This window comes from Triturus cristatus, chromosome 10 (assembly GCF_964204655.1).
Source record: "Triturus cristatus chromosome 10, aTriCri1.1, whole genome shotgun sequence".
Lineage (NCBI taxonomy): Eukaryota > Metazoa > Chordata > Amphibia > Caudata > Salamandridae > Triturus > Triturus cristatus.
Window position 1 is genome coordinate 880399951 of NC_140593.1, and position 26471 is coordinate 880426421.

The 26471-nt window shown below is 45.0% G+C and overlaps 1 protein-coding gene across 6 annotated transcripts in view; it reads right to left on the reverse strand.

The window, feature by feature from the left end:
* The window catches only part of NBEAL2 (neurobeachin like 2), a 737578-nt gene that overhangs the window by 207897 nt on the left and 503210 nt on the right, over positions 1–26471 (reverse strand). For all 6 annotated transcript variants that reach the window (XM_085628557.1, XM_085628556.1, XM_085628554.1 and 3 more), the window contains one exon: positions 22633–22792. In XM_085628557.1, coding sequence (XP_085484683.1) covers positions 22633–22792 — 160 coding nt within the window. The remainder of the gene's footprint in view (positions 1–22632; positions 22793–26471) is intronic.

Consider the following 26471-nt stretch of genomic DNA (forward strand, 5'->3'; position numbering starts at 1 on the left):
CTCTCTACTACTCACTCTCTACTACTCACTCTACTATTCACTCTCTACTACTCTCTACTACTCCCTCTCCACTACTCTCTACTACTCTCTCTCTACTACTCACTCTCTACTACTCACTCCCTACTACTCACTTTCTACTACTCACTCTACTACTCTCTACTACTCACTCTCTGCTACTCTCTCTACTACTCTTTACTACTCTCTACTACTCACTCTCTACCTCTCTACCTCTACACCTCTACCTCTACACCTCTACGCCTCTACCTCTCTATTTCCCTCTACCTCTCTCTACACGCACACATATGCACAATATATATGCATATATATGCATATGCATTTATATATATTTATGTGTATATATATACATACATTTATTAACATATATATTATCTGCATATCTATATAAATTCAAATATAAATGCATGCATACATATACATATATGCATACATATGCATGTTATGTACATGAAAGTTTGAAAAACACTAATACAAGCAAAGCTAAAAAGCCACCTAATTACAAACAGAATTGCTTTAACTTAAACGAGGGCGAGACCTATTGCATTTTCAATGCTTGTTTACTTGGTTCCATCAAGAAGGCATCCAGATGTATCACACGTTTGCCATAAATTCTGAATGGTAGCACTCTAGTTGCTCATTAGATCACTGTAGTAAAGCTACTGCTCACCAGGGAAGTCTGCTGCTGGTATTCAAAGTGCATGTCTCAGTCTGCATGTCAGAATTTTTTAATGAAATAGAAGAGGATTTGAGAAGTCAAAATGTGCACTAAATTTTCTTTCTGCAGCATTAATCATAATTTCCATGGCAAAATGAACCCCCTCATTTTGTTCTTTTGCAAATTAAATGTTTTAAGTGTTACCACTTTATTCCAATTAACATGGCTTCAGGTGTGCCATACTTTTGTCATAAGTAAGACTGTTAGCGCTCTAGTTGTTATTTAGAACACTCTGTGACATGTTGTCATTGGGCTATACTTGGGCTACATCTGGGTGATATTTGTGCTACATTTGGGCTCTTTTGTCTCTGGTGGCCATCTTGGGAGACTTATTTGTTATGAAGTTTCCTAATTTCCTCATTTACTACAGTCTCCTCAGTAGGAAATACTTTCAGTTTTTTACTTTGATTCCATCAAGAAGGCATTCAGATGTGTCACACATTTGGCATAAATTCGGAATGTTAGCACTCTAGTTGCTTATTAGATCACTGTAGTAAAGCTACTCCTCACTAGGGAAGTCTGCTGCTGCTTTGAAAGTGCATGTTTCAATCTGCATGTCAGAATTTTAAATGAAATAGAAGAGGATTTGAGAAGTCAATCAAAATGTGCCCTAATTTAACTTTTTTCTGCACTAATCATAATTTCTATGGCAAAATGAAACCCCTCATTGTGTTCCTTTTAAGTTAAACTACTGACTCTCTACTACTCACTCTCTACTACTCTCTACTACTACTCTCTACTACTCACTCTCTACTATTCACTCTCTACTACTCACTACTACTCTCTACCACTCACTCTCTACTACTCACTCCCTACTACTCACTCTCTACTACTCACTCTACTACTCTCTACTACTCATTCTCTACTACTCACACTCTACTACTCTCTACTACTCACTCTCTACTCTCTATTACTCATCCTCTACTCTCTACCTCTACCTCTCTACCTCTACCTCTCTACCTCTACACCTCTACCTCTACACCTCTACCTCTACACCTCTACACCTCTTTCTACATGCACACATATGCACATATATGCATATATATGCATATGCATTTATATATGTATGTGTATATATATATTCACTGAAAAAACCATAGGTTTCAGGGGTGTTATAGTTAGCTGGACTTTTCACTCGTACAAAACCATTGAAATTCCCCCGTTATAGTTAGTTCAGCTAACTAGAACTAGCGCGCCCGCAATGCACTGCTGATGACGTCACATATTACATCACTCATGACATGGTCAGTGACATCACTCATGACATCACTGATGACATCTTAAATGACATCACTGATGACATCACTGATGACATCATCCAGGGAATGTGTGTTTTTCTGAAAATTACATATGTTTATATATGTATATCTCAAGGTCGAAGGAAGAATAAATGGGTATATAAGTGTCTAAATGGATGATTTGTTTTTGAAAAATTGATTGTATAACTGACTGATTAAGTGTATCTTATTTAAACATTACTCACTAAGCCATGTATTCACTACGTAAATATCTGTATCAGTCTCTCACTTTGTGTATAAGTGGCTGCATGGGTTGGTGAGTAGCTACATGAGTGTCTATATAGGTTATTAGTTGTTTTTTTGAGTATCAGTATGAGTGTCTGAGTGTCTGTATGATTCGGTGGGGGGTATTACGTAGTGCATAGGTGCATGAATGAGTGACTCACTGTGTGTATGTGTTTAAGACAGCATGTGAGAAGGACTGTATGGGTGGATGAGTGGGTGCATGGGTGTGTCAGTGAGTGAATGACTGTCTCAATAGTGTCTTTATGAGTAACTACATATGTTTTAAACTAGTATATGTGACTATTGGTGTGTATATAAGTGAGTATATGTGAGAGTGAGAGATTGGAAGAGTTCCTGTATGAATAAGTATGTGTTTCTATAAGTGATTGTTTAAAAGACTAAGTATGTGTAAGTTTCTGTAGAAGTAAATGTGGTGGTGTGTGTATAACTGTATATGCAAGTAAATGGATGTTTGATTATTTATTAGCATGAGTGACTATGTGTGTGAGTAACTATGGATCAGTGGCATTTTGTAACAGGATGTATAGGTGTATGAGTACATATGATGAGTGAGTACATGTATGAGTGACTGTATAGGACTGTTGGTGAATGAGTGGATGTGTATGTGGATCTTAGAATTACTGAATAGGTTGTTGTAACTGGTATTGGTATGTCCATTGTTTTGAAAATCTTATTTTCTATTTTTGAATGTGTGTATCAAAGGTTATATTAGGGGGAGAGGAGGTCTGCCACTCTATCACAAGGATGATGTCATCAGTGATGTCATTTAAGATGTCATCAGTGATGTCATGCGTGATGTCACTGACCATGTCATGAGTGATGTAATATGTGACGTCATCAGCAGTGCATTGCGGGCGCGCTAGTTATAGTTAGCTGAACTAACTATAACGGGGGAATTTCAATGGTTTTGTACGAGTAAAAAGTCCAGCTAACTATAACGCCCCTGAAACCTATGTTTTTTTCAGTGAATTTTTAAGGTTTTTTAAATGCTAATTTCTAACTATGCCTACAGAGATAGGACATGTGAAGAAAGAAGAAAAAACGCACAGAAAGAAAAAAAAGAAATGCAGAAAGAAGCAACAGAAATCCTCAAAGACGAAGAAAAGTGCAGGAAGAAGGATAACGTGCAGAAAGAACAAACAGAAGAGGAGAAAGAAGCCTTGTTGCAAAATCATCCTGTACTCTCAACTTTTTCAGACGGATACTGGTGGTAACTGAGTCTGACTAACCAGACCTAGAGCCAGTGCTATGTTAAAAGACACTCAGAATACAGTGAAAACACCTACATACACTAGGGAACACTATGGGTTGGGGTCCCCCTGTGATTAGCATGACCTCCTCTGTAAGCCCCTAGTATATAATAGGGCAGGGGATTATAACTACCTCTTAAAACGCGCCACAGGGCGTGTTTGCACACGTCACCTCAGGCCCCGTCCCCTCCCTTCCCCACTGTGTAAACACGCCCTGTGGCCGTTTTAAGTTGGGAGAATAAGTCCCCTTGATTCCTGAGGGTCCCTAGGGTCCAACTAGACCACTAGGTACCTCCAGTAAGCGCCACAGAACTGCGTTGCAGAGAGATGTAAAAAGGGGCACGGCCTAGACCACCTCTCTGCAACGCAGCACAGTGACGCTTACTGGAAGCACCTGGTGGGCTAGTTGGCCCCCAGGGTCCCTCAGGATTGAAGGGGAATTATTTCCCTAACTTAAAACCCGCCACAGGGCGTGTTTGCGCACATTAACTCAGGCCCCGTCCCCTCCCTTCACCACTGTGTAAACACGCCCTGTGGCCATTTTTAGTTGGGAGATTAAGTTCATTTGAATCCTGAGGGTCCCTAGGGTCCAACTAGCCCACTAGGTACCTCCAGTAAGCGCCACAGAGCTGCGTTGCAGAGAGGTGTAAAAAGTGGAACGCCCTGGACCACCTCTCTGCAACGCAGCTCAGTGGTGCTTACTGGAAGCACCTGGTGGGCCAGTTAGCCCCCGGGGGCCCTCAGGATTGAAGGGGAATTATTTCCCCAACTTAAAATGAGCCATAGTGCGTGTTTGCACACGTCACCTCAGGCCCCGTCCCCTCCCTTCCCCACTGTGTAAACACGCCCTTTGGCCGTTTTAAGTTGGGAGATTAAGTCCCCTTGAATCCTGAGGGTCCCTAGGGGCAAAATAGCCCACTAGGTACGTCCAGTAAGCGCCATTGCAGAGAGGTGTAAAAAGGGGCACGGCCTGCACCACCTCTCTGCAACTCAGAGCAGTGGCGCTTACTGGAAGCACCTGGTGGGCTAGTTGGCCCCCAGGGTCCCTCAGGATTGAAAGGGAATTATTTCCCCAACTTAAATCGCGCCACAGGGCGTGTTTGCACACGTCACCTCAGGCCCCGTCCCCTCCCTTCACCACTGTGTAAACGCGCCCTGTGGCCGTTCTAAGTTGACAGATTAAGTCCCCTTGAATCCTAAGGGTCCCTAGGGTCAAACTAGCCCACTAGGTACCTCCAGTAAGCGCCACAGAGCTGCGTTGCATAGAGGTGTAAAAAGGGGTGTGGCCTCAGAACACCTGTCTGCAATGCAGCTCCCTGGCGCATACTGGAGATACCTGTTGGGCTAGTTGGCCCTCAGGGACCCTCAGTATTGAAGGGGAATTAATTCCCCAACTTACAACTGGCCAGGGGGCACGTTTGCTGCAAGGAGGGGGCGTGGCCTCCGGCACGATGCCGGTCTTTTATTTATTTTACTTTTTTAAGAAGGAGGGCTGTGTGGCCCCCCTTCTTTTCTAATTTATTGGCCCTGAGGACCCCATCCCCAAGGGCCTGCACCCTAATTTTTTGTTGTTGAAAAAAATAAATTTGGAAGGGGGCTGCGTGGCCCCCCTCCCAAGGCCTTAATCGGCCCCGGGGACCCCAACCCCCGGGTCATGGCCTTTTTAAAAAAAAATTATTTAGGAGGGGGGCTGCGTTGCCCCCCTCCTCAGGCCACTTATGGCCACAGGGACCACATCCCCCAGGGCCGGCCTTTGTTTTTTATTATTTTTAAAAATATATATATTTATAGAAACACCTAGGACATGCTGGACAAACTATATGTACCTATCACCATGACGATTTGCGTGATATTCATTAAAAGGCGACTATGCATACAATGAATCCACGTGGAATGTATTTACACCGCTAGTGAAACTCTGACGTGTCTGACGCCCTACCATGCCTAATCCCGGCGCCCCCGCCGGTGGGTACTCTCCAAGTAGACACCCATGTTGTTTATTTATACAAACATGGGTAGCTATTGACGGGCACATTTAATACACACGCACACCAAGCCATTCAAAGGGGATTCGACAAAAATTCAACCAAACTATGCAAGAAACCCCCCTCATGGTTAATAAAACACACATCCACCGCCGGATGTGTAATACTTTTTATTTTACTCTCTGGAAAGGAGATGAACCTCACTTGAGAGTCACAGCGTGCTCCTGGCTGAGCCCAATGCTGTGTTACACCCACCATTGCCAGCTGAGTGCCACACACCTCTGTGTTGTATTCCACCAGCTAGTGCGTATGCTATGACACTCTCTAGCCCATGTGCACTGTAACACCACCCCGTGAATATGTCATGCCACACTTGCCTTCGCACGGGTTATATTGCCCGATCTAACGTGCCTTCCTCGATGCCTATGTTATAACGCACAGCGCTATGCCATACATATTACAATCTGGGATCCATATCTTTGTCACAGTGCATATGCAACGTTACACTCCCCAGCACATATCTTATATTACAACTTTAGAGACTAGTTAGGTTACACAATCTAACTAGTAAGACTGTTAGCGCTCTAGTTGTTCGTTAGAACACTCTGGGACATTCTGTCATTGGGCTATACTTGGGCTACATCTGGGTGATATTTGTGCTACATTTGGGCTCTTTTGTCTCTGGTGGCCATTTTGGGAGACTTATTTGTTATGAAGTTTCCTAATTTCCTCATTTATTACAGTCTCCTCAGTAGGAAATACTTTCAGTTTTTTACTTTGATTCCATCAAGAAGGCATTCAGATGTGTCACACATTTGCCATAAATTCAGAATGTTTGCACTCTAGTTGCTTATTAGATCACTGTAGTAAAGCTACTGCTCATCAGGGAAGCCTGCTGCTGGTATTGAAAGTGCTTGTTTCAGTCTACATGTCAGAACTTTTTAATGAAATAGAAGAGGATTTGAGAAGTCACTCAAAATGTGCCGTAATTTTTCTTTCTGCAGCACTAATCATAATTTCTATGGCAAAATGAACCCCTTCTGTGAGAAAGTGCCATCTTTCTTGCCTGGTATGCCCCCACTTTTTGGTGAATTGCTGGATGTACTTTGACTGAGTGTGCCCTGGACTCCTGCCAATCAGGTGCCCAGGGCCTATGTTCCTTCCCTAAAACACAAAACACAAATTGGCAAAGCCTGGCCACATGTCAGCCCCTGGTAAATGGTACCCTAGGTACCCAGGGCCTTGTGACCAGGGAAGGCCTCTAAGGGCTGCAGCACTCATTGTGCCACCCTTAGAGGCCCTGTACCCTTACACACACACACTGCCCTTGCAGGCTGGGTGTCTGGGTACAGGACAAAACAAAGTCAACATGGCACACATCCCTGTGTGCCATGCCCACCACCTACACTGCCATGGCATACATCAGCCACCCCTCTAGCTGGGTGCCCTATGCCAGTGGTGTGGGCACAGGAACAGGAGCCCTGTGCCCCTACAGTACCCAGGTCCATTCCTGGGAACTGTAAGTGCAGTGCTGCCATTTAAGAGTACATGGTGCTGAGAGCTCATCAAACACGAACTCCCCAGTAACATAATGGCAACACTGAAGACTGAGAAGTTTAGTATCAAACTTCTCAGCACATTAAACCCACACTGACGCCAGTGTGGGATTTAATGTACCAAGCACCCCAGAGGGCATCTTAGAGATGCCCCCTAAAACCTAACCTACAATCCACGTCTGTTCTGAGGCTGCCTAGGCTGCCACACAGCAGACATGTTGCTGGACCCCTGGGTAGGAGAGCCCCTGCTCTCCTTGGCCTGCAACAATGCACATCCTGGGCGAGGTGCTAAATCTCCTCCCCCAGGATGGGCAGGGGGGAAGCTTCAAAGCCATGCCGCCTCTGTGAGCCTCCCCAGGCCACTGCAACCCCCCACTCTAGAGGGAAGCTTGGCCGGAAACCCCAAATAAGGACCGGGGATGTGCCAGCCTGCCAACCCCACCTCTCAGGTGGGGGAGGCGAGGTGAAGCACATCTCCGGGCTCTCGCAATCTTGAAGATGGGAAGCCCTGCCCAATCAGGACTAGGCTACTGCCCCCCTCCCACAGGAGAGAGACAGGATAGGGGGTGTACCCACCCCAGGACAGGGACCCATTGGTCCCTGCCCTTCACCTACCTGTAACGCCCCTAAATCTAGTATTTAGGGGCATCCTGAACCTTCCTTCCCCAGATTCCGAAATCCGAAGAAGAGCTAGAAGAAGAAGACCTACCCTGCAGCTGCTAAGAAGAGGAAGACACCAACTGCTTTGGCCCCAGCCCTTCCGGCCTGTCGACCCTCGAACCTGCTCCTGCTCCAACCCGGCATCTCTTGTGGCCAGCAACCTCACAAACCCCGGAGGACCTGGCTACCTTTTGACTCTAAGCCCCTGGGACTCCCATGAGTAGAGGCTCTACTCAAAATCTACTTCTAATCCCTGGCAGCAGCCCAGAACCGCAAACCCAGCACACTCTGCACCCACCAAGCCTGGCCTGTGCCGGAGTGAACAAAGACCACGAGGACGACTCTACGGCCACTGTGACCCCGAGTCCGGCACCCAAGGACTTCCCTCGACACTCCTGAAGAAGCCTGCAGACTCAGAACCAGGTGCCCCCCCCCCATTCGCGATCAACAGAGAGTAAGATTTCCCAACACCAAAAAGCACCCCTGCACCCGGCGCCCCGCGGCCCCTGTGCCCAATCTCGGGGTAACTACCTATCCTCCAACTACCCAACTTACCTCTCGAAGTGGTGGTGGCACCTGAAGAATCTTTGTCCCCGAGCTTGCAGTCTTTTTCTAAACCGGAGCTTTTCCATTGAAATCAATTGAGCGCCCGAAGGCTCAAAAGCACCCTGCCCCCAGCCGCCTGAGTGGCCCTGGTAGTGCAACCTCTACACCTATCTACTTCCCCACTTGCCCTGAATAAGTGACCAATAGCACAGCTCCCACAGCGGCGTGGCCTACTAGTCAGCAGCCACCAACCAAGGCCCCCTACCTCTCATAGGTTAACATTGGGCCTAACTCTCTCTGCACCCGGCCGCCCCTGTGCCGCTGAGGGTGAACCAACTGTACCTACCTGACCCTGGGAGACCCCTGAGTCTATGCCCAGAATTTTAACTCTACCAGTCGAGTACTTACCTTTAAACCGATAACTCAATTTTCTCCATAGGGTAACATTGACTGGTTTTTCCTGAAATTTCTACTGTGTGGACTTTTCAAAACTTAAAATATTCACTAAAAATCAGCCAAGTAACGAAAACGAAAATACTCACCTGCTATTAGGTGAGCTCCCAGTGCTGGATCTTGGTGCCCAGCACTGACTCTGAAAAATACTTACAACTGTACTTACCAGTAACCCAATTTTCTCCCATAGGACATCATTGACTGTTTTTCTGTGAAATTTCTTCTAAGTGTCAATTTCTGCAAACTTTAAATATTCTTTAGAAATCGTATAATTTCTGAAAACGTAATTACTTACCTGTTTTGGATAAAGGTCCCAGTACTGAGTCTAGGCACCCAGTACTGGATTACAAAAGTAACGAGAACATACTATACCTGCAACTTGACTTTTCTGCCATAGGGAATCATTGGCTGTTTTCTATGAAATATTTTCTGTGTCAACTTTTAAAATAGCAAAATATTGTCTAAATATCATCACAGTAATTAAGTCGACTTTTATCACTTGATTCCAAGTACTGACCCAGGACTGAATCTAGGATCCAGTCCTGGAATTCCAAAAGTAATCCTAAAAGTAATCTGTTGCAAATAACTTGAAACTTCCATTGAACTCAATGCATTATTGTGTTTAAAATTGTGTTGCCTATTGCAACCACTTGTAACTTTCTACAAAAGTCAATTGCATATTGCAAAAGTATCTATATAAAGCATCTCATTCTGAGAAAGTATATTTTAATACCTATTGTTGGTTCTAAAAAAAAACAAGCATATATTTTTATATATAAACCATTGGCCTAGAGTTCAGTTATTGAGTGTGTGAGACCATTTGCTGACTGAGTGTGTGCAACAAATGTTTTACACTGCCCTCTGATACTGCCTTACTGCTTGACCAAGCTACCACTTTAGAGAGTAAGGTTATATCTAACTTTAGCCTCTGCCAAACCTCTGGGGTCTGTGGACTATTTGGGAACAGTATATACAGAGCCACTTTCTCACACCCTCATTTTGTTCCTTTGCAAATTAAATGTTTTAAGTGTTACCACTTTATTCCAATCAAGATGGCTTCAGGTGTGCCATACTTTTGTAATAAGTAAGACTGTTAGCGCTCTAGTTGTTCTTTAGAACACTCTGGGACATTCTGTCATTGGGCTATACTTGGGCTACATCTGGGTGATATTTATGCTTCATTTGGGCTCTTTTGTCTCTAGTGGCCATCTTGGAAGACTTATTTGTTATGAAGTTTCTTAATTTCCTCATTTACTACAGTCTCCTCAGTAGGAATACTTTCAGTTTTTTACTTTGATTCCATTAAGAAGGCATTCAGATGTGTCACACATTTGCCATAAATTCAGAATGTTAGCACTCTTGTTGCTCATTAGATCACTGTAGTAAAGCTACTGCTCACCAGGGAAGTCTGCTGCTGGTATTCAAAGTGCAGATTTCAGTCTGCATGTCAGAATTTTTTAATGAAATAGAAGAGGATTTGAGAAGTCGCTCAAAATGTGCCCTAATTTTTCTTTCTGCAGCACTAATCATACTTTCTATGGCAAAATGAACCCCCTCATTTTGTTCCTTTTTAAATTCAATGTTTTAAGAGTTACCACTTTATTCCAATCAAGATGGCTTCAGGTGTGCCATACGTGTTCTTTAGAACACTCTGGGAAGCTGCAGTAGAACACAAAGGAATCAGCTGACAGTCTCTGCCCTTGTTGGATGTACATGTTTTACTAAGAATGTGAGACTTCATTCTCACATGACTGAGAAAGATAATGTGAATTTACAGAAAATATGCTCTCAGGTTAGCTTATAGATCACCTTCCAAACCTCTGTGGGAAAAGCATGAGAAAATATTTTTCTCTCAAACATGATTCATGATATCCCAGCAGAAGGCTTTTTCACATGGTAAAATCACCTTAGAACACACCAGAATTCCTAAAATGAGTATGATACCATCAACAAACGATTTGTAATGTAACTAAAGTCTTAAAACCTTCTATTAACTGCAATGCTTTTTAATGAAGTGCTATCATGTATATTCGTCCCAAGATGGCGGACAACACTTCTTGGATGAAGTGCTGACAGCCAATCAGAACTCACGATGAGATGTGTGGTTAGTCTCTGCCCAGCTATATATGTGATTTTGATTTTCTCAGGAACTACTGAACAGATTGACACCATTTAAGCAAAAGGCATGAGTCTGAACTGAGGACTACCTCTTTGCCAAATTTGGTGTAATTCCGTTCAGCAGTTCGGGCTGTAGCTGCGGCTAAAGGTCCTATGGGAAATTGCATGGGGGAAACCCGTTTTGGGACCCCCTTTTTTCTCGGCCCCCGCTACACGAATCATCCCGAGACTTTCAGGATAGGAGCGGACCGGAGCTGGCCAAAAGTTTTGAAAATTCAGCGAAGATTCCTCAATCGGCGCCAAAGTTATTGGGAATAGAATGTTGCGGATTTCCTATGGAAAATAGGTCCTAACTATAACTACCTACTGGCGAGCGCCAGTAGGTAATATATATTTTATGCTTAATGTGTATATAGGTCCCTGTATAGTTTAAATATAAGTTATTTAAATATATGCTTATGGTTCTCAGTTTGTTTTTATTGTATGTATCACCATGTGTGATAAGTTATTTGATTATATGCTTAGGAGTCTCTGTTTGATTTGATTTTGTTCTATCACAATATGTAAATATGATCATAACAATTGTATTTATAAGTGCTTCACTAATAAAATATTAGGGGAAATCTAAAATAAAAAATATATAAATATAAATGAATAAAACAAAAACCCCAGGGGCGTGCGGCCCAACATGCCCGAATTGCACTTCAAATTTTCCCCATCTGCGCTTCGAAGGTTGGAGTGCATGGGAAGACTGTGTAGCGTTGGAGGGGAGCCATGAAAGGGGCGGTAGCGTTAGCCCTGGGCCTCGGGGTTGGGGCCTGGCGGTAGACAGTGGCATACGGTGGTACCTGGTGGGCCTGCTGTAGTGGTCTGGGCCCGGCTCTCGCTGTTGGCGGGTGGAGAAGTGGACAGGTGGGTCCTGCCATGTGGTGTGCTGGCCGGGCCCGTGGCTGTGCTGAAAGGAAGGATGACCACCCGACAGACACAGAAGTGAGGAGCCGGGTGGTGGAGGGGGGCAGTGCAGAGGCTGTTTGGGCCCAGGTCTCTCCTGCTTCATACTCGGTGCTGATCTGCCTTGTGCTGTCTTACCTGCGGGACCTGAGGGGATGCCCGGACGGGGGCCAGCTGCTGCAGAGTACACTGAGGCCAGGCCGGCATAAATCCAACTGTGCAGCAGTCGGCCCAGGCCCCAGATGACAAGCTGATCCACGGTCGGGGCCTTCACTAGGAGGTGGTGGCCTGGTCAGGTTTCAGTGCAGAGCTTGTGGTCGGGGGCTTCCCCACTAAGACCTATACTCTGGAGGTTCACAACGTGTCTTTACTAGACTGATGATCTGTCTCTGCACTTCTGGGACAGTATGGACCCTTACCTGCCCTGACTGCTCGAGCCCCCTTAGAGCTGTGGAGTTGGGAGGTCTGGCGGGTCAGCGTCTCTGTCAGTGCTGGATGACTGGGACTCACAAATTGTGTGCCTGAAGCAGCCATACCATGACAAAAGACAAGCTTCCAAGCTCCACGGTTAAAGAAAGCACAATGGACAGGTTCACGGGGGCCGCGGCAGCCACCTCAAGGGGGTGCCCAAAGGCTGTGCATGATAGAGATGCGCTTCCGGCCACTATTACACAGTCCTGAGACATGCTACACGCTAAGATTGGTGTAGTTGGCTCTGATGTGACAAAGTTGAGCCAAGACCTCCAGAAAGCTGTAGAGCAGATCATCGAAGCTGAAACTAGAGTCCCCAAAATTTTAGACACTGCAGCGTCTCTACAGCAAAAAAAAAGTCACCAGGCTCACGACCGTGACCAGGGAGTTGGCGGCATTGGCTGAAGACGCGGAGGACCGTGTCCGTCGCAACAACCTACAATTTATAGGCTTCCAGGAGGGCTGTGAGGGTGAGAAGATGGACAAATTCCTTGCCCATTGGATCACTACACTTATACCCCCTGACTCCCTTTCCTCTTGTTTCATTATAGAACAAGCCCACAGGGCCCTGCTAAGATACCTACCCCAGGTGCCCGGCCATGAACTGTTATCACCAAAATTCTCAATTTCCACGACAGAGACGCTATCCTAAAATTTGCACGGAGTCAAGAAGTGCTGCTCTTCATGTCCCACCGCATCATGATATTCCCAGACTATACTAAAATGGTCTAACAATAGCGCCAATCCTTTGTTGCAGCAAAGAAACGCCTTTGAGATCTTAAAATACTGTAAATGCTTATTTTTCTTGCCCACATGCGAGTAATGTTTAACTCACAAACCCTGTTCTTCGACACCCCGGAGGAATTCTTTGCATGGACAGACGAGACTGTCTCCATGATGCCTCACACTCCGCTGCCCATGGATTCTGATTCGTCTTTGAGCAGTTGTTACTTGTAGCAGGCAAAACCCAAAGGGAAACGTCGTAACAGGCCTCGCTCAAACTGGCGATCAAAATATCGGAATGGTTATCACTGAGGGATCTCCGCGGCCGGGGAGTCAGCTCCTTGGCCCACTGCAGCACTTGCAGTCGCCACTATCTTTGATGGCGGTGTATTCATACTTAGTCCAAGGCAAACCAGAGGTGCAGCTTGTGGCAATGTGCCTTACTTGCAGACATGTGAGTAAGGCCCTCCACGGGAGGTTTCTAGGTGATGGGGGGGGGATATGGGGATCCATTGGATGAGGCCAGAATCTGGCCACCGTTGAAGTCAGTTCTGGGCCCTCTCCACAACAGATATTTGTAATGCACAGGCCTGGTACACACCTGGAAACAGAAGGAGATGATGGACGGAGCACTGAAACTTTTCAGATACTCACCCCCAGTCACAGATCTGAGTTGAATCCATCATCGTTCTTTAGCTCACTTCGCCACCCCAGGTTCAGACCCAGCCATATCTGTTCCTCATGGGAACAGTCCAGCCTGAACTGCCAATCCAGGTCTTCCCTGGACCAAAAACAAGCATCTTTGGAGCGGTTTCGGAGCAACACCTCTCATCAGCCAGGCTAGCTTGAATCCAGTGGCAAAGTGAGCAACGTTCTCCAATTCACTACTCTGTTTCATCCTACACCTCTTTCAATATATCCTCTACCTCCTCTCTCTGACTTATCCCAAACCTCCTTTACTGCAATCTCTCTAATAAACCTTTCTAGGCTTTTCCCTACTCTATCCCTCCTTTGGCTCATCCCAACCCTCATTTTACTACTATGATCTCTCAAATAACACTTTCTAGACTCTTCCCTCCTCTATCCCTCCTTTATCCTATTCAACCCAACTAACACACTCACATGCCCACCCATCAAATTAAAAACGTATATTTCCCCATACTAATCCATTGTGGGCTCCGGAGTAGAGTGCTACTCTCTGAAAAGAACTTCAACACCTCATCAGGGGTAGTAAGCGCAATATAAATACAATTACAATGTGACCATCCGCACTTTATGGTAATCCCCTGCGACGGCAACGATATAGGACACTTAACTGTAGTTAGATTGGAAATTGAGATGGAGACATTTTCCATCTCAATGTCTGTGGTCTAAATAATATGACTGCATTTTTATTTCACAAGAGGTTTGATTAACTAATAATATTGTGTTTTGTCCTCGCCATGTCCCATGGTATACTGCGGCCCAATATACCACTAAATTTGTATTCCTTATTACTTAAAAATAACTGAAAAAATTCACATCAAATAACAAAAAAGACCCTTTCTACACCATATTCTATGTTCTTGCCAATTTTCATGTAAATCTGTGAAGCCATTTTGTCGCCTTTGTGGAAAAATGTGCATTGGGACTGGGAGCCCTCTTTTTTATTTGTACCCCTTAACTAATCACCACAATACTTTGCATCATCAGCCAATATAGAACAATAGAACAGGTCTGCAAAGTTTTGTGGAGATTCATCAAAGGGTGACAAAGTTAGTAGCAATCAAAAATCTGAGAAATTCCAGTCTATAACTATAAAGTGGCCACTCTGATATATATATATCGCCAGTAGATAGTTATAGTTAGGACCGTGTTTCCATAGGAGATCTGAAAATTCTATTTTGAATAACTTTGGCGCCGGTTGACGAATCCTCGCGAAATTTTCAAAACTAATGATGCGCTCCGCTGAGCTCCTACCCTGAAAGTCTCGGGGTGATTCGTCAAGCGGGGGCCGAGAAAAAAGGGGGGTCCCAAAACGCGTTTTCCCCATGCATTTTTCCATAGGACGTTTAGTCAACGGTACAGCCCGAACGGCTGAACAGAATTACTTGAAATTTGGCAGAGAGGTAGTCCTCAGGTCAGGAAGTGCCTTTTGCAGGTCTGGTGTAAATCTGTTCAGTATTTCCTGAGAAAATAGCATTTAAAAGCATATCAATATCTATACGCGCGCACCGTGCGCGCACGGTTACGTGCGCGAGCGAAATTCTGATTGGTTGTTAGATGTCAGTAAACATTCGAATCGGTCGAAATCAGGAAGTGTCGGCCGCCATTTTGTCTCTCGCAGTCTGAGGCAGTGAAAAACAAAGGTGGAGAACGTGAAAAGGGGGCAGGGTGGACAGTTCCTGACCCCCTAGCCTTTGTCAGAGGGTCACAGAAGGACCCCCATGGGTGAAAAAAACATTTTATTTTTTTTTCGAAAAATCGCGGGGTGCGCGCACCGTGCGCGCATGGTAAAAAACTTTAAAAAAAAAAAAACATACAAGAACGTGAAAAGGGGGCAGGGTAGAGAGTTTCTAACCCCCTAGCCTTTGTCAGGGGGTCCCTGAAGGACCCCGAAGGGTGAGAAAAAATCGGAAAGGTGCGCGCACAGTGAGCGCATGTTGCGCGCGAGCTGTAAATGCCATAAAAAAAAAAGATAAATTAATTAGCATTTAAAAAACCTTTGAAATTCACTGAAAAGGCCATAGGTTTCACACACGTTATAGTTAGGAATTAGCATTTAAAAAACCTTGCAAATTCACTTAAAAAACCATAGGTTTCACAAATGTTATAGTTAGCTGGACATTTCACTCGAAAAAAAACAATGAAATTCCCCCGTTATAGTTAGTTCAGGCAACTATAACTCACGCGACCGCAATCCACTGCTGATGATGTCAGATATTACATCACTGATGACATATGTGTCTTTCTGTAAAATAAATATTTGTAATATATGTATAGCTAAAGATTAATGGAAGAATAAATGGGTAAATAAGTGTCTAAATACAGTGATGTAATATCTGACGTCATCAGCAGTGGATTGCGGTCGCGTGAGTTATAGTTGCCTGAACTAACTATAACGGGGGAATTTCATTGGTTTTTTTCGAGTGAAATGTCCAGCTAACTATAACATGTGTGAAACCTATGGTTTTTTAAGTGAATTTGCAAGGTTTTTTAAATGCTAATTCCTAACTATAACGTGTGTGAAACCTATGGTTTTTTCAGTGAATATATATATATATATATATATATATATATATATATATATATATATATATATATATATATATATATATATATATATATTCCTGCTCCTTAGCCTCGTCACCATCCAACAAGGAAAAGGCACTCACGGGGGCAAGTTCACAAAGTTAATAAGGAACTCCGCAGGCTCTACCAACACAAACGCGTTTCGGCAGTCGCCTTTATCAATGTATCACAACAAAATAACTGGTATGGCCTAAATTCTGCCTGCACTCCGTCAGTCCCAGATGTTATCAAATGTGCTCACTCTTTTGGGCCAACCGAAAAAACCCAAATCTATACATCCAATTCCACAGTTTTGAGGAACACAAAATAGAAATTTTTCATAAAAGAGTCCAAAGGGATCTTTTGTAAATCACAAAATGTATGTACTATTTGTACTGAAGCAAATGACAGCAAAAGAAATCTCGCGATCATATGACACACAGATTATTTTCACAATTTTGATTGTTTTTCACCATCTTTAATCAAGAAATATTCAAATATCAGAGTAAAAACAGGATGATAAATCCAGGGTGAAAACAGCCTAAGCGCGTTGTCCCTATTCATGGAACTTCTTCAGGGCAGCACTTAAAATCGCGGGAAGCCTTATCTTCAAACCGCCAATTCAGGTGCTGAACAATCCTTATCAAAGTAATAGGGCTCTATTGAGATTCCTAAGTCATGGACCAAACAGCTGCAGAGGGGGTGATAAAACTTGGAGATTACAAAGGATAGAATCCTGCTACATCTTTGACCTGCAAACAAAATATCCAGAAGGCATGAACAGTAGCGAAGAGCTATCGGTCCATCTAGGAGAATAATGCAGATTGAAGCTTTCCCAGACAGAAAATGTACATCACTAGTATTTCCACGTTGCTAGCTGAATGTCCTGTACACATGTATTTAGTCCAATTGACGGGACACTTTTTTCTCTTCCCCTCGCCCTCTTTCAAATGCCTTGTACATCATTCTCGCCATATTTCTGGGAGAAACAGTCCATTAAGGGCATTTGATGAAATTCACACAAACATTGATCATATTCGGAAAAATGCCCATCAAGGGCTATATAAATGAGTTGAATGCTAACTAGCGTTAAAAATGTTTGATATTGGCACCGTGCAATATTGCACAAGATGAAATATGAATATTATATGTGTGACTCTCTTATTTATTATTTTGATCATTCAGATCTTAATGAATTGTACTGTGAAATTATACCGCTATTTGAATCGGTATCGAATCATGAAAACGTTTCTTATAGGACATTGTTAGATGTTAACAGGCTAATATGGCGCTCAGGAGACTTATGAAGCATAGTTAGCCCGTCATTGATTTGTATGTATGAAAAAAGGTCTGACATTATTAGTATGTCATTGATTTCTATGTATTGTTAACTTTATTTTTAAAAAGTGCTTGCCTCCGGCGCGTTTGAACACATTGGTAAAGGCGACTGCGGAAACGCGTTTGTGTTGGTAGATTCTGCTGAGTTCCTAATAAACTTTGTGAACTTGCCCCCGTGAGTGCCTTTTCCTTGTTGGATGGTGACGAGACTAAGGAGCAGGAATATTGAAACGCGGGTACGCTCCCACGATGACCGGCACCCGCCCGCAAGCGCAAGGACAAAGGCGACAGGAGCGGTGATATATATATATATATATATATATATATATATATAATTTTTTTTTTTCCAAAATGCACCACTGGATCTAGTTTTAACAAAAATGGACATTAGGCCTCAACCTATACTATGCTGAAGAAGAGGTTTTTCAAAATTGATAAAAATCCCTGGTATCAGCACCAAGATTTTTCAGAAGTCTTGATTCCAATGCCTAAGATGCAGCAGGCCAGCTCCCCACGCCGAAAATTGTTCTAGCTCCAGTGCAGTTCACCTTCTGCCAATTTTATTGGCTGAAAAAATATCCTGGCCATAGTCAAATAAAAACATACCTTAGGGCATGGTCAATGCTGTGTCATTTACAAACAAATGCTGTTAAAGAGGAACACAAGAAATTGTAAAGTCGGGTATTTGTTAATTCCCAGCAGTTTAAAAGCATGTCTACTATTATGATTAAAAAGTATAACCTGCCTGCCTCATGTTCCTCAAAGCTTGATGGATCTCATAAGTTTTTCATTATAAAAATTGTGTTGTGGTTCTAAAATATTTGGGAAGTACTGCTCTACAGTAAAGCAGAAAGCCAGTTACAACCATGGTTACCATAAATCTATCATAACACTAGGATTATGATATTTGATGACTGCTAAAAATATTTCTTAAAAGAATTAAGAAGGGCGGGATTGATTTACTAACCTTGGTGAGTACTGATTTGCATTTCATGAGTAGCCTCCGACGTTTGTGAGAACAGGAAAACACACAAAATAGCCAGGCTGGAGAGGACGGGCGTTGTTTATTGCTCGAAGGAGAGCTCCTCTGGCACGCGCCTACAAAGCTCCAGGACACCTAGTCTGTTCCACCGCTCACACACAAGTGGAATGCAGGCTATGACATCATAATCAGCTACTTGCCAATCAGATGGGTTTGTTTCAGCACGTCACCGCTGACGACGGCTGCCATATTTCCACCAGCAGGACTGAATCAGATGTCGGCTGACCAAATGTCCCAGATGCTCCCGTTTCCCAGACAATCCCGTTTTTTGTGGACTGTTCAGGTTTTCCAACAGTTTTAATAAAAACTGAAAATAGTCTTGGGTTTGGGTAAAGGGGCAGGTAAGCGCGCACATTACATTTCAAATAGAGTGCAGGTCCGTGTTCCCTCCGGCCCTCTCTTTTTAAATCACAGTGGGGACAAAAAGGTAATTGTTTTATATGAAGTCTCCCCTGCTGTGTTGTAGTTTCTTATTGAAGCAGCACAGCAGGATGTAAACATGGGCTAAGTAGCAACGAGAAGACCCAAACTCGTGAGCTTTATTCCCCTTAACTTTATCACAAGTGATAGAGGGGGTATTTAATAAAAACACCGCACTGTTTTTGTTTCATTTTGTGAAATGTTGACATATATTTAATGCTGAGTCACGTTTAAAAAAAAGTCCCTGTAAATTTTATTTTCCGTCCATTTAGTAGCAAAGGCAAATATTGTTATGGATCGTTGTGCATGTCTCCACGTTCTACCTCGTAGATGCATGTATACTCTTATCAAGTCTTGGTTTTATCATATGCTTTTGGCACTTTTAGCTGTTTTATTTTCATAGATACAGAACTACATGTCCTAGAATGCAAACAGCCTGAATGAGCCACTCATGAGTCACTGTAATGTCTACCCTTGGCGAGGTAAAGCTCACCGAAATGGCACAAGCTCTGAAACGCTGACTTTGTTTGTCTAACATGTAGTCTGTCTGGTAGGTTTGTGGCATCTGCCAGTGAAATCCTTCTATGGCAGTTAAGTGTTAGCGTGACCTGGATTTGCAGGGACAATCCTGTTTTCCTGCAAAACTGCTCAGCAAGTTTTAGCATGTCTTGGTTTTCAGAGAGGGTAGACTCAGTACGGAGGGAGGCAGGGTTTTCATGGATATTGGTGAGAAATTAGTTATTAGCCTCTATCTGAAAGCAATTTAGTTAACTCAGTGTATACTCTGAATAAAAGTTGCATTCAATTTACTATACTGCCATACTGTTTACCGTTGCTATGTTTTTTTTCTCGAAGTTTTATATAGCTCAAACTTGACCCGAAGGTATCAGAGCGCTTTACATGAACTCCAGTTGAGTTTGTTAGGCACGTGAGATTAAGTGATATGCCCAGAATCACAGGATATTGAGCGCCATTGCTGAGACTCGAACCCGGTTCCCCAGATTTGAGGTCGACCACCTAGCCGTTAGGCTACATCCTGTTGCGCTGTCAATTAAGTTGTTCTGTGCCCCTCAATCAATGCAAAATTATAGTCCTATTTCTATGTTTGTGGACTGTCTAGGTTTTTTTGTTTACAAAATCTGATCACCCTATATAGTTGTGAAGGTCACAACTTTTGCCTTAAGGCATTGCAAAACACACGCACAACCAGGAACAACATGAGATTCAGAACCACATCAACCAAGCCGACCATGAACTCCTTTGTGACAAACCCATTCGGTTCAGGGCTAGAAAATAAGGCTCCCAATGTGAAATCGTTGATACATCCTGCTGGAAGATGTGAACATTGGCCAATAATGGAATGTTTTCCAAAGTACAGTGCTCACACACACATTCACCTGCTGACCAATGAATCAATTTGAGAAATAAGAAATAGTAGGAGTGTTTTTGAGCGATGACATGTGCATCAGCTATTTTCATGCAGGCTGGACTGGCCATATCGGGCACCGGGCGTTTCCCCGGTAGGCCACCAGGTTGGGGGCCAGTTTTAGGCCCTGGGGGGCCGGTTTTGTTAGGGTGGCCGGCTATATCGGCCCCCTGTAACGAAATCGGCCGAAATCGGCCATTTTAGACAGCTCGGTCACACCCTCCTCCTCGCACCAGGCGGGCCAGCAGAACAGTTTGCCAGGGCCAGGTTTGTTCCCAGTCTGGCCCTGTTTTCATGGCTATGGATGAAAATAAGTAAAAAAGGACACAAGGAAAGGATAATACGTAATTTGTTTTTCGATTCGCTCTAAATATTTTAGTTTTGCCATTTTAAGTCCTGCAATTAGCAGTCATTACTTCTTTAACAGCTATGTCTTCTCTGGCTTCAGGAGGGTGGACTGTCAAGTTGGCCATGTCAAGATTCAACCTTCTTTCCGCCTACAGTGAACAATGCCTTATTTCGGCAGCCCCGTCATCTTTAAGTGAACGGGTGAAGGCATCTGCAGCATTTGCCTTTTGATGAAAGTTCAGCTTTTGGTGTTACTGAGTAAGCCTTTAATTTTAAGGTGGTAGACTGTGTTTTTCCCTCAGCTGGCCACAACTGGTCAAGGTAACACATCAGGCCTGCTCTGTTTATTAAAGCATTAAAACCTCAGGGATCAAGGGGTGGATTTATCAAGGTTTTGCGTCGACCTTGAGCCACGCAATGGGGTGCAAAGGGCTCCGCAAAACCTAAGTGAGATTTATCAAGCCACGTAAGGCCACCTTCTGTGGCTCTGCATGGCTTGATAAATCTAAAGTAAAACAAGACAGCGCAAACCGCTGCCTTGTATTACTCTGCCCCAAGAAGGCATTCCATGGGAGGAGCGTGGGTGCTCCCACAAATCCACCCATGGATTCTGGCACAGTCCCAGATTTACTATTAGTGCTAGACTTGTGTAAAAATGCTAAGCTTCTACAGGTGAGGCATAAGCATAACAAGGAGAAATATCTTTATTTTTTCTCATTTTTTTCCGCTTTCTAATTATGCTCCATTCTGAAGCACATGTGGAAAGAGGAAAATGCCTCTCAGTATTGTCTTGGTTCAAGAAGCTGTCCCTTCCTGCACAAAAACAATCCTGCCTACAACACAGGCACCCCTGCAACATGGACGCAAGGGAGCCTGCATTGGCACTATGTACCCAAAAGTGTGCCAGCACTGGGAAATGACAAGAATGCAGAATATAATGTTAAATACGGCGCATTCTTGCCCTTTCCCACAGCGCAGCAAGATGGTTTGCTCCATTGCGCTATGTGAAAGATTGATACAAATGCCCCCAAGAGTCTCAGCTTGCTAATCAATGAAAATGATAAATACTGCCAACGTTTGTATGAAAGATGTTTCAATCCATTTCTTCCTCGTAACTGTGAATTAACAATTTCAGAAAATGTTCCCGGGGATATCTGGGGCACACGTCAGGTGTTCAGACAGTAAAAGAGCTTTTTTAAATGTAGCCTTCAGCTCATATGTTACAATAGACATACACATACAGTGTGTGAGATAGCTTACAGCTAAAATGTATTTGCTTTCATGGGTAGGGAAAGCCAAGATATGTGACACACTGTGACTAGCAGGAATGGAGATGGAAAATAATCCGCAGTACCAAGGACGGCCACAAGATTAGCGCCTACGGTATCTCGCTATGACGTCAGTAACAGGTGGACTATCAATGTTTTGCTGTCGTGAAGAAATAGAATACAAGAGACAGATGATCATTGTGTTATGTATGCTGTATATATCTGTCCTAATCTGTGCTATAGTCATTGTTTTGCAATAAACAAAAAAGCCCATTACTTTCTCAGTACTGTTAGGTATATTTTTATCAACCAATGAGTTGAACAGGGATTCAGAACCACCCCAATAATGAATTTATCTCCCCTCAAATGTTCATAACATTACTCTTGATAGGCCAAAGCTTTGTCTGAAGGCACACACACTAGATACATGAACATTGTCTCTGGTACACTTATTGTACACCTCAAAAGCAAATGAAAGAATATGTGGAAGACCTTCAAAAAGTTGACTCAAAGACAGGGGCCAAGCTCACCTAGCCTCACAGCGAAGTCGCTGTTGCTCCAGATGCGGAAGTCGAAGAGCAAGTGTTGGTACATGAGGTGCAACAAAAGAGCATTGCCCTCAGAGGAGACCTGGTCCATCAACATCTGCGAAGCCATCAACACGTTCATGTCCACCATAACACTAGGAACCTAAAGAAGCAAAGGAGAGATGTGATGAGCAAAGTTAGATGAATGGTGGATCTAGGCACATTGTCATGAACCTTCACTGAAAATCACTCTTGCTTCGACAGATGCTCAATGAGCTATGGGCTTCTTCAGTTCTTTACAAATGTGAAGGTGGTACTCAAACAGCACATATAGGTAAAGACGAGAAAGATTTGCAAAATTATGGACATTTGCTACAGCCACCATCTCAAAACTGAAAATAACGTCCCAAATTATTGTTCAAACATATCACAACCCCATCCTTTTGTAAAAGCCCTGCAATGTTTTTTTTAATAATTCAAGTAATTTTTTTTTTTTTTTTTTTTTTAAACCTTTATTCATCAAAAAACCAGGGACACAGCTATTCAGCCGACAACCCGGAGGTTCGGCAGCTTCAAGAGAGCAGTACAAAGAAGTGTCCACAGTGCAGAAAAGGAGAAGCAAAAAGGTTCTATTTTAAATAAACACAAACACAAACCAAACCCAAGCAAGGCGAAAACACTGATTACAACTGGTGATTGCCCCTCAGGGGAGACCGGACCCCCCTCGTCTATCAGTCACAGTGCTGTGATAAGAGGAAAAAGGGGAAAAGCAGAGACCCAAGAAGTCAATTATCAAATATATGTACAGAGCTGGAAAGAATGCTAAGGAGAGAGCTGCTCCTCGGGGGGGATCCAGATCAGGGGCAAGGCATATGCCCCCCCTATATTGGTTCCACCGCCCCCAAATGGCATGCCACTTCCGAGGGCGCCCTCTAGCGCAATATACCGTCTTTTCCCTGAACATACTCCAGTCCATGTTTTCCTTCCACGCAGCCAATGTGGGGGGTCCCGCGGAGCCCCACAGGCGCGCGATGTCTCGCTTAGCCACCATGTTACCCAGAGTCACCCACTGGGTCTGTGCCTCATCGTGATCAGTAGGCCCCCAAACATTCAGGAGACAACACCGCGCCTCCGGCTGCATAACAATGCCCGTCACCTCCCCCATTACCGCATGGACTCTCCTCCAAAATTCCATGATGACGCCACATTCCCAAATGATATGCAGGAAGGTACCCACCATACCACAGCCCCTCCTACATAAGCCCTCCTCAGAAAATCCCATACGAACCAGCCTTGGCCCGTAACATAGACTCTGTGGAGTATTTTGAGCTGCACCAGCCGCAGACGCGACGGAATCGCGACCTCCTTAGGAGAGGAAACCGCAGACTGCCAGTCCTCGTCATCCAGCTCAAGGCCGTCCCTAGTCCATTGGTCCCGCAGGCCCAATAGCAGGTCTGCCCGAACATTAATCAATTTCTTATAGATAAGAGAGATCGTACTCTCTGGCATATGGCCATCGAGGATCCGATCCTCCAGTGGGGAGGACTCAGGCACCTTCTCACCTTCCACGAGAACTGAGCGCAGGGCATGACGCACCTGAACATAGCGGAAAAACTCGGATTTCCCCAACTCATACTCCTTCTGCAGCTCTTCAAAGGACTTGACCCTCCCCTTAATCAGCAAATCTCCAACCCTGGAGATACCGATCAAGTCCCATTTCTCAAAACCTTTCGTATGCCAAAGCTTCCCCAATTTTTCAGAGTCAAACAACGGGGTAGCAAGGGTGAGCCTATCCTTCCAGCCCAGCGAGTCAGTCGCCAACTTCCACACCCGCACCGCCACCCCCATGGGCCCTGTGAGGGACGAGTCCAGCGACCGCGAGTACAACGCTCTGTGATAATTACCGCCGCGCAACAACCATCGGTCCATGGCGTAGCCGGGGCTTAGAGCCGGACCATAGAAACCATGATTAATCGCGCTCAACTGGGTGGCCCAGTAATAGCGTCGAATGTCCGGAAGCGCAATACCCCCGTCGTACCACGGAAGCGTCAACTTAGCAATCGCTATGCGCGGCCGCCCATCCCACAACAACGATCGTTGGAGGCTTTCGACCTCCCGAAAGTAACTGGCCAGTACCCAGTCAAGAGTATTCTGCAAGGCGTAGAGGAACCGGGGAAGAGACATCATTTTGAACAAGGCGGCGCGCCCGAGGAGGGAGAGCGGCATCCTCCGCCAGCCCGCAACATCCCGCCGCAAACGCGCCAGGGGAGGGAGCAGGTTCTTCTCATACCGCAAAGTGGAATCAGTGGAGATAAAAATCCCCAGGTACACGAAGCCCTGCTGGGCGATCTGGATCGAACAAGTTCGCGGGACAGGTGGAACATCGCCGCTAAGAACATACAGATATGATTTACTCCAATTGATGACGAGACCCGAGTTCTTACCAAAAGATGTCAGAACGTCACAAACCACTATAAGCGAGTTCTTGGGCGAGGCGAGATATAACAGGATGTCATCGGCATAGAGCGAAATACGGTCCTCGTGATCGGGCGAACATCTAAGTCCACGTATATCCGGATGCCAGCGTATCCACGCCGCCAGCGGCTCGAGGCGACAGGGGGCAACCCTGCCGGGTGCCCCTCCCAAGCTGGAACGGTGTCGACGCCCGCCCGTTTACCACAACACTCGCAAGGGGACCCTCGTAAAGCAACCTCACCCAGCTCACAAAACCAGGGCCAAAGCCGAACTTGGCAAGCACAGCCCACAGATATGCCCATTCCACCGTATCAAAAGTCATCGTGGCATCAAGAGACGCCACAACAGCTGGTTCTCGCAGCCTGCTCGCCCTGGCAATCACTCCATGAAGACGCCTAAGGTTCAACGCAGTGTTACGGTGCGGGATAAAACCCGATTGATCCGGGTGGATCAGGTCTCCAAGCACCCTGACCAAGCGGCCCGCCAGGATTTTAGCCAGAATTTTCGGCTCGGCATTAAGGAGTGATATTGGCCGATAGGAGGCACACTTGTCCCGGGGTTTACCATCCTTATGTATCACAACAATCGTCGCCAGTCGCTGGTCCAACGGAAGGGACCCACTCCCCCGCGCCTCCACGAACATGGCGAGGAGCAACCCTATCCGGGAGCAGCTTATACAAGTCAATCGGCAAACCATTTGGGCCTGAGGCCTTGCCCGAGTTCAGCGCGCGGATAGCACCCGCCACCTCATCAACCGTTATATCTCCATCGAGGTCATCTCTATCTACGTCAGAAAGGCAGGGCAGAGCGATGTCACGCAGGAGGTCACGCGAATCCTCAGTTGGCCTATCCGAAACCGAGGCGTAAACCATACGGAAATAATCCGAAAAACACCGTACTATACCCTCGGGATCAACAACCACCTCTCCCCCCTCTCTCGTCAGCTCCGGCACCACTCTATTAACACGTTCTTTTTTGTCCAGCCACGCTAGGAGTTTCCCGGCCTTATCGCCAACATCGTACAAGCGACCCTGCTGTTCCCTACTGAGGGTCTTGGCGGCATTCGCCACCAGGTCCCTATATTCCGCTTGCTTCAAGCTCAGATTATGCAGTGAGGCCAGTGTAACCTCCCCCTCCAGGGCCACCTCTAAAGCCGCGATCTCATCCTCAACCTGTATAACCTCGCCATCTCTCCGTCGCTTGGCGGCCACTACCAAGGAGAGGGCCTCCCCTCTCAACACGGTCTTAAATGCTTCCCACAACGACACAGCCGAGTCAACGGAACCCTGATTGTCCTTAAAATAGTGATCAACTGTCTTCAACAGCGCACTGCGCATCTTGGGATCACGAAAGTACCAGGGGTTAAT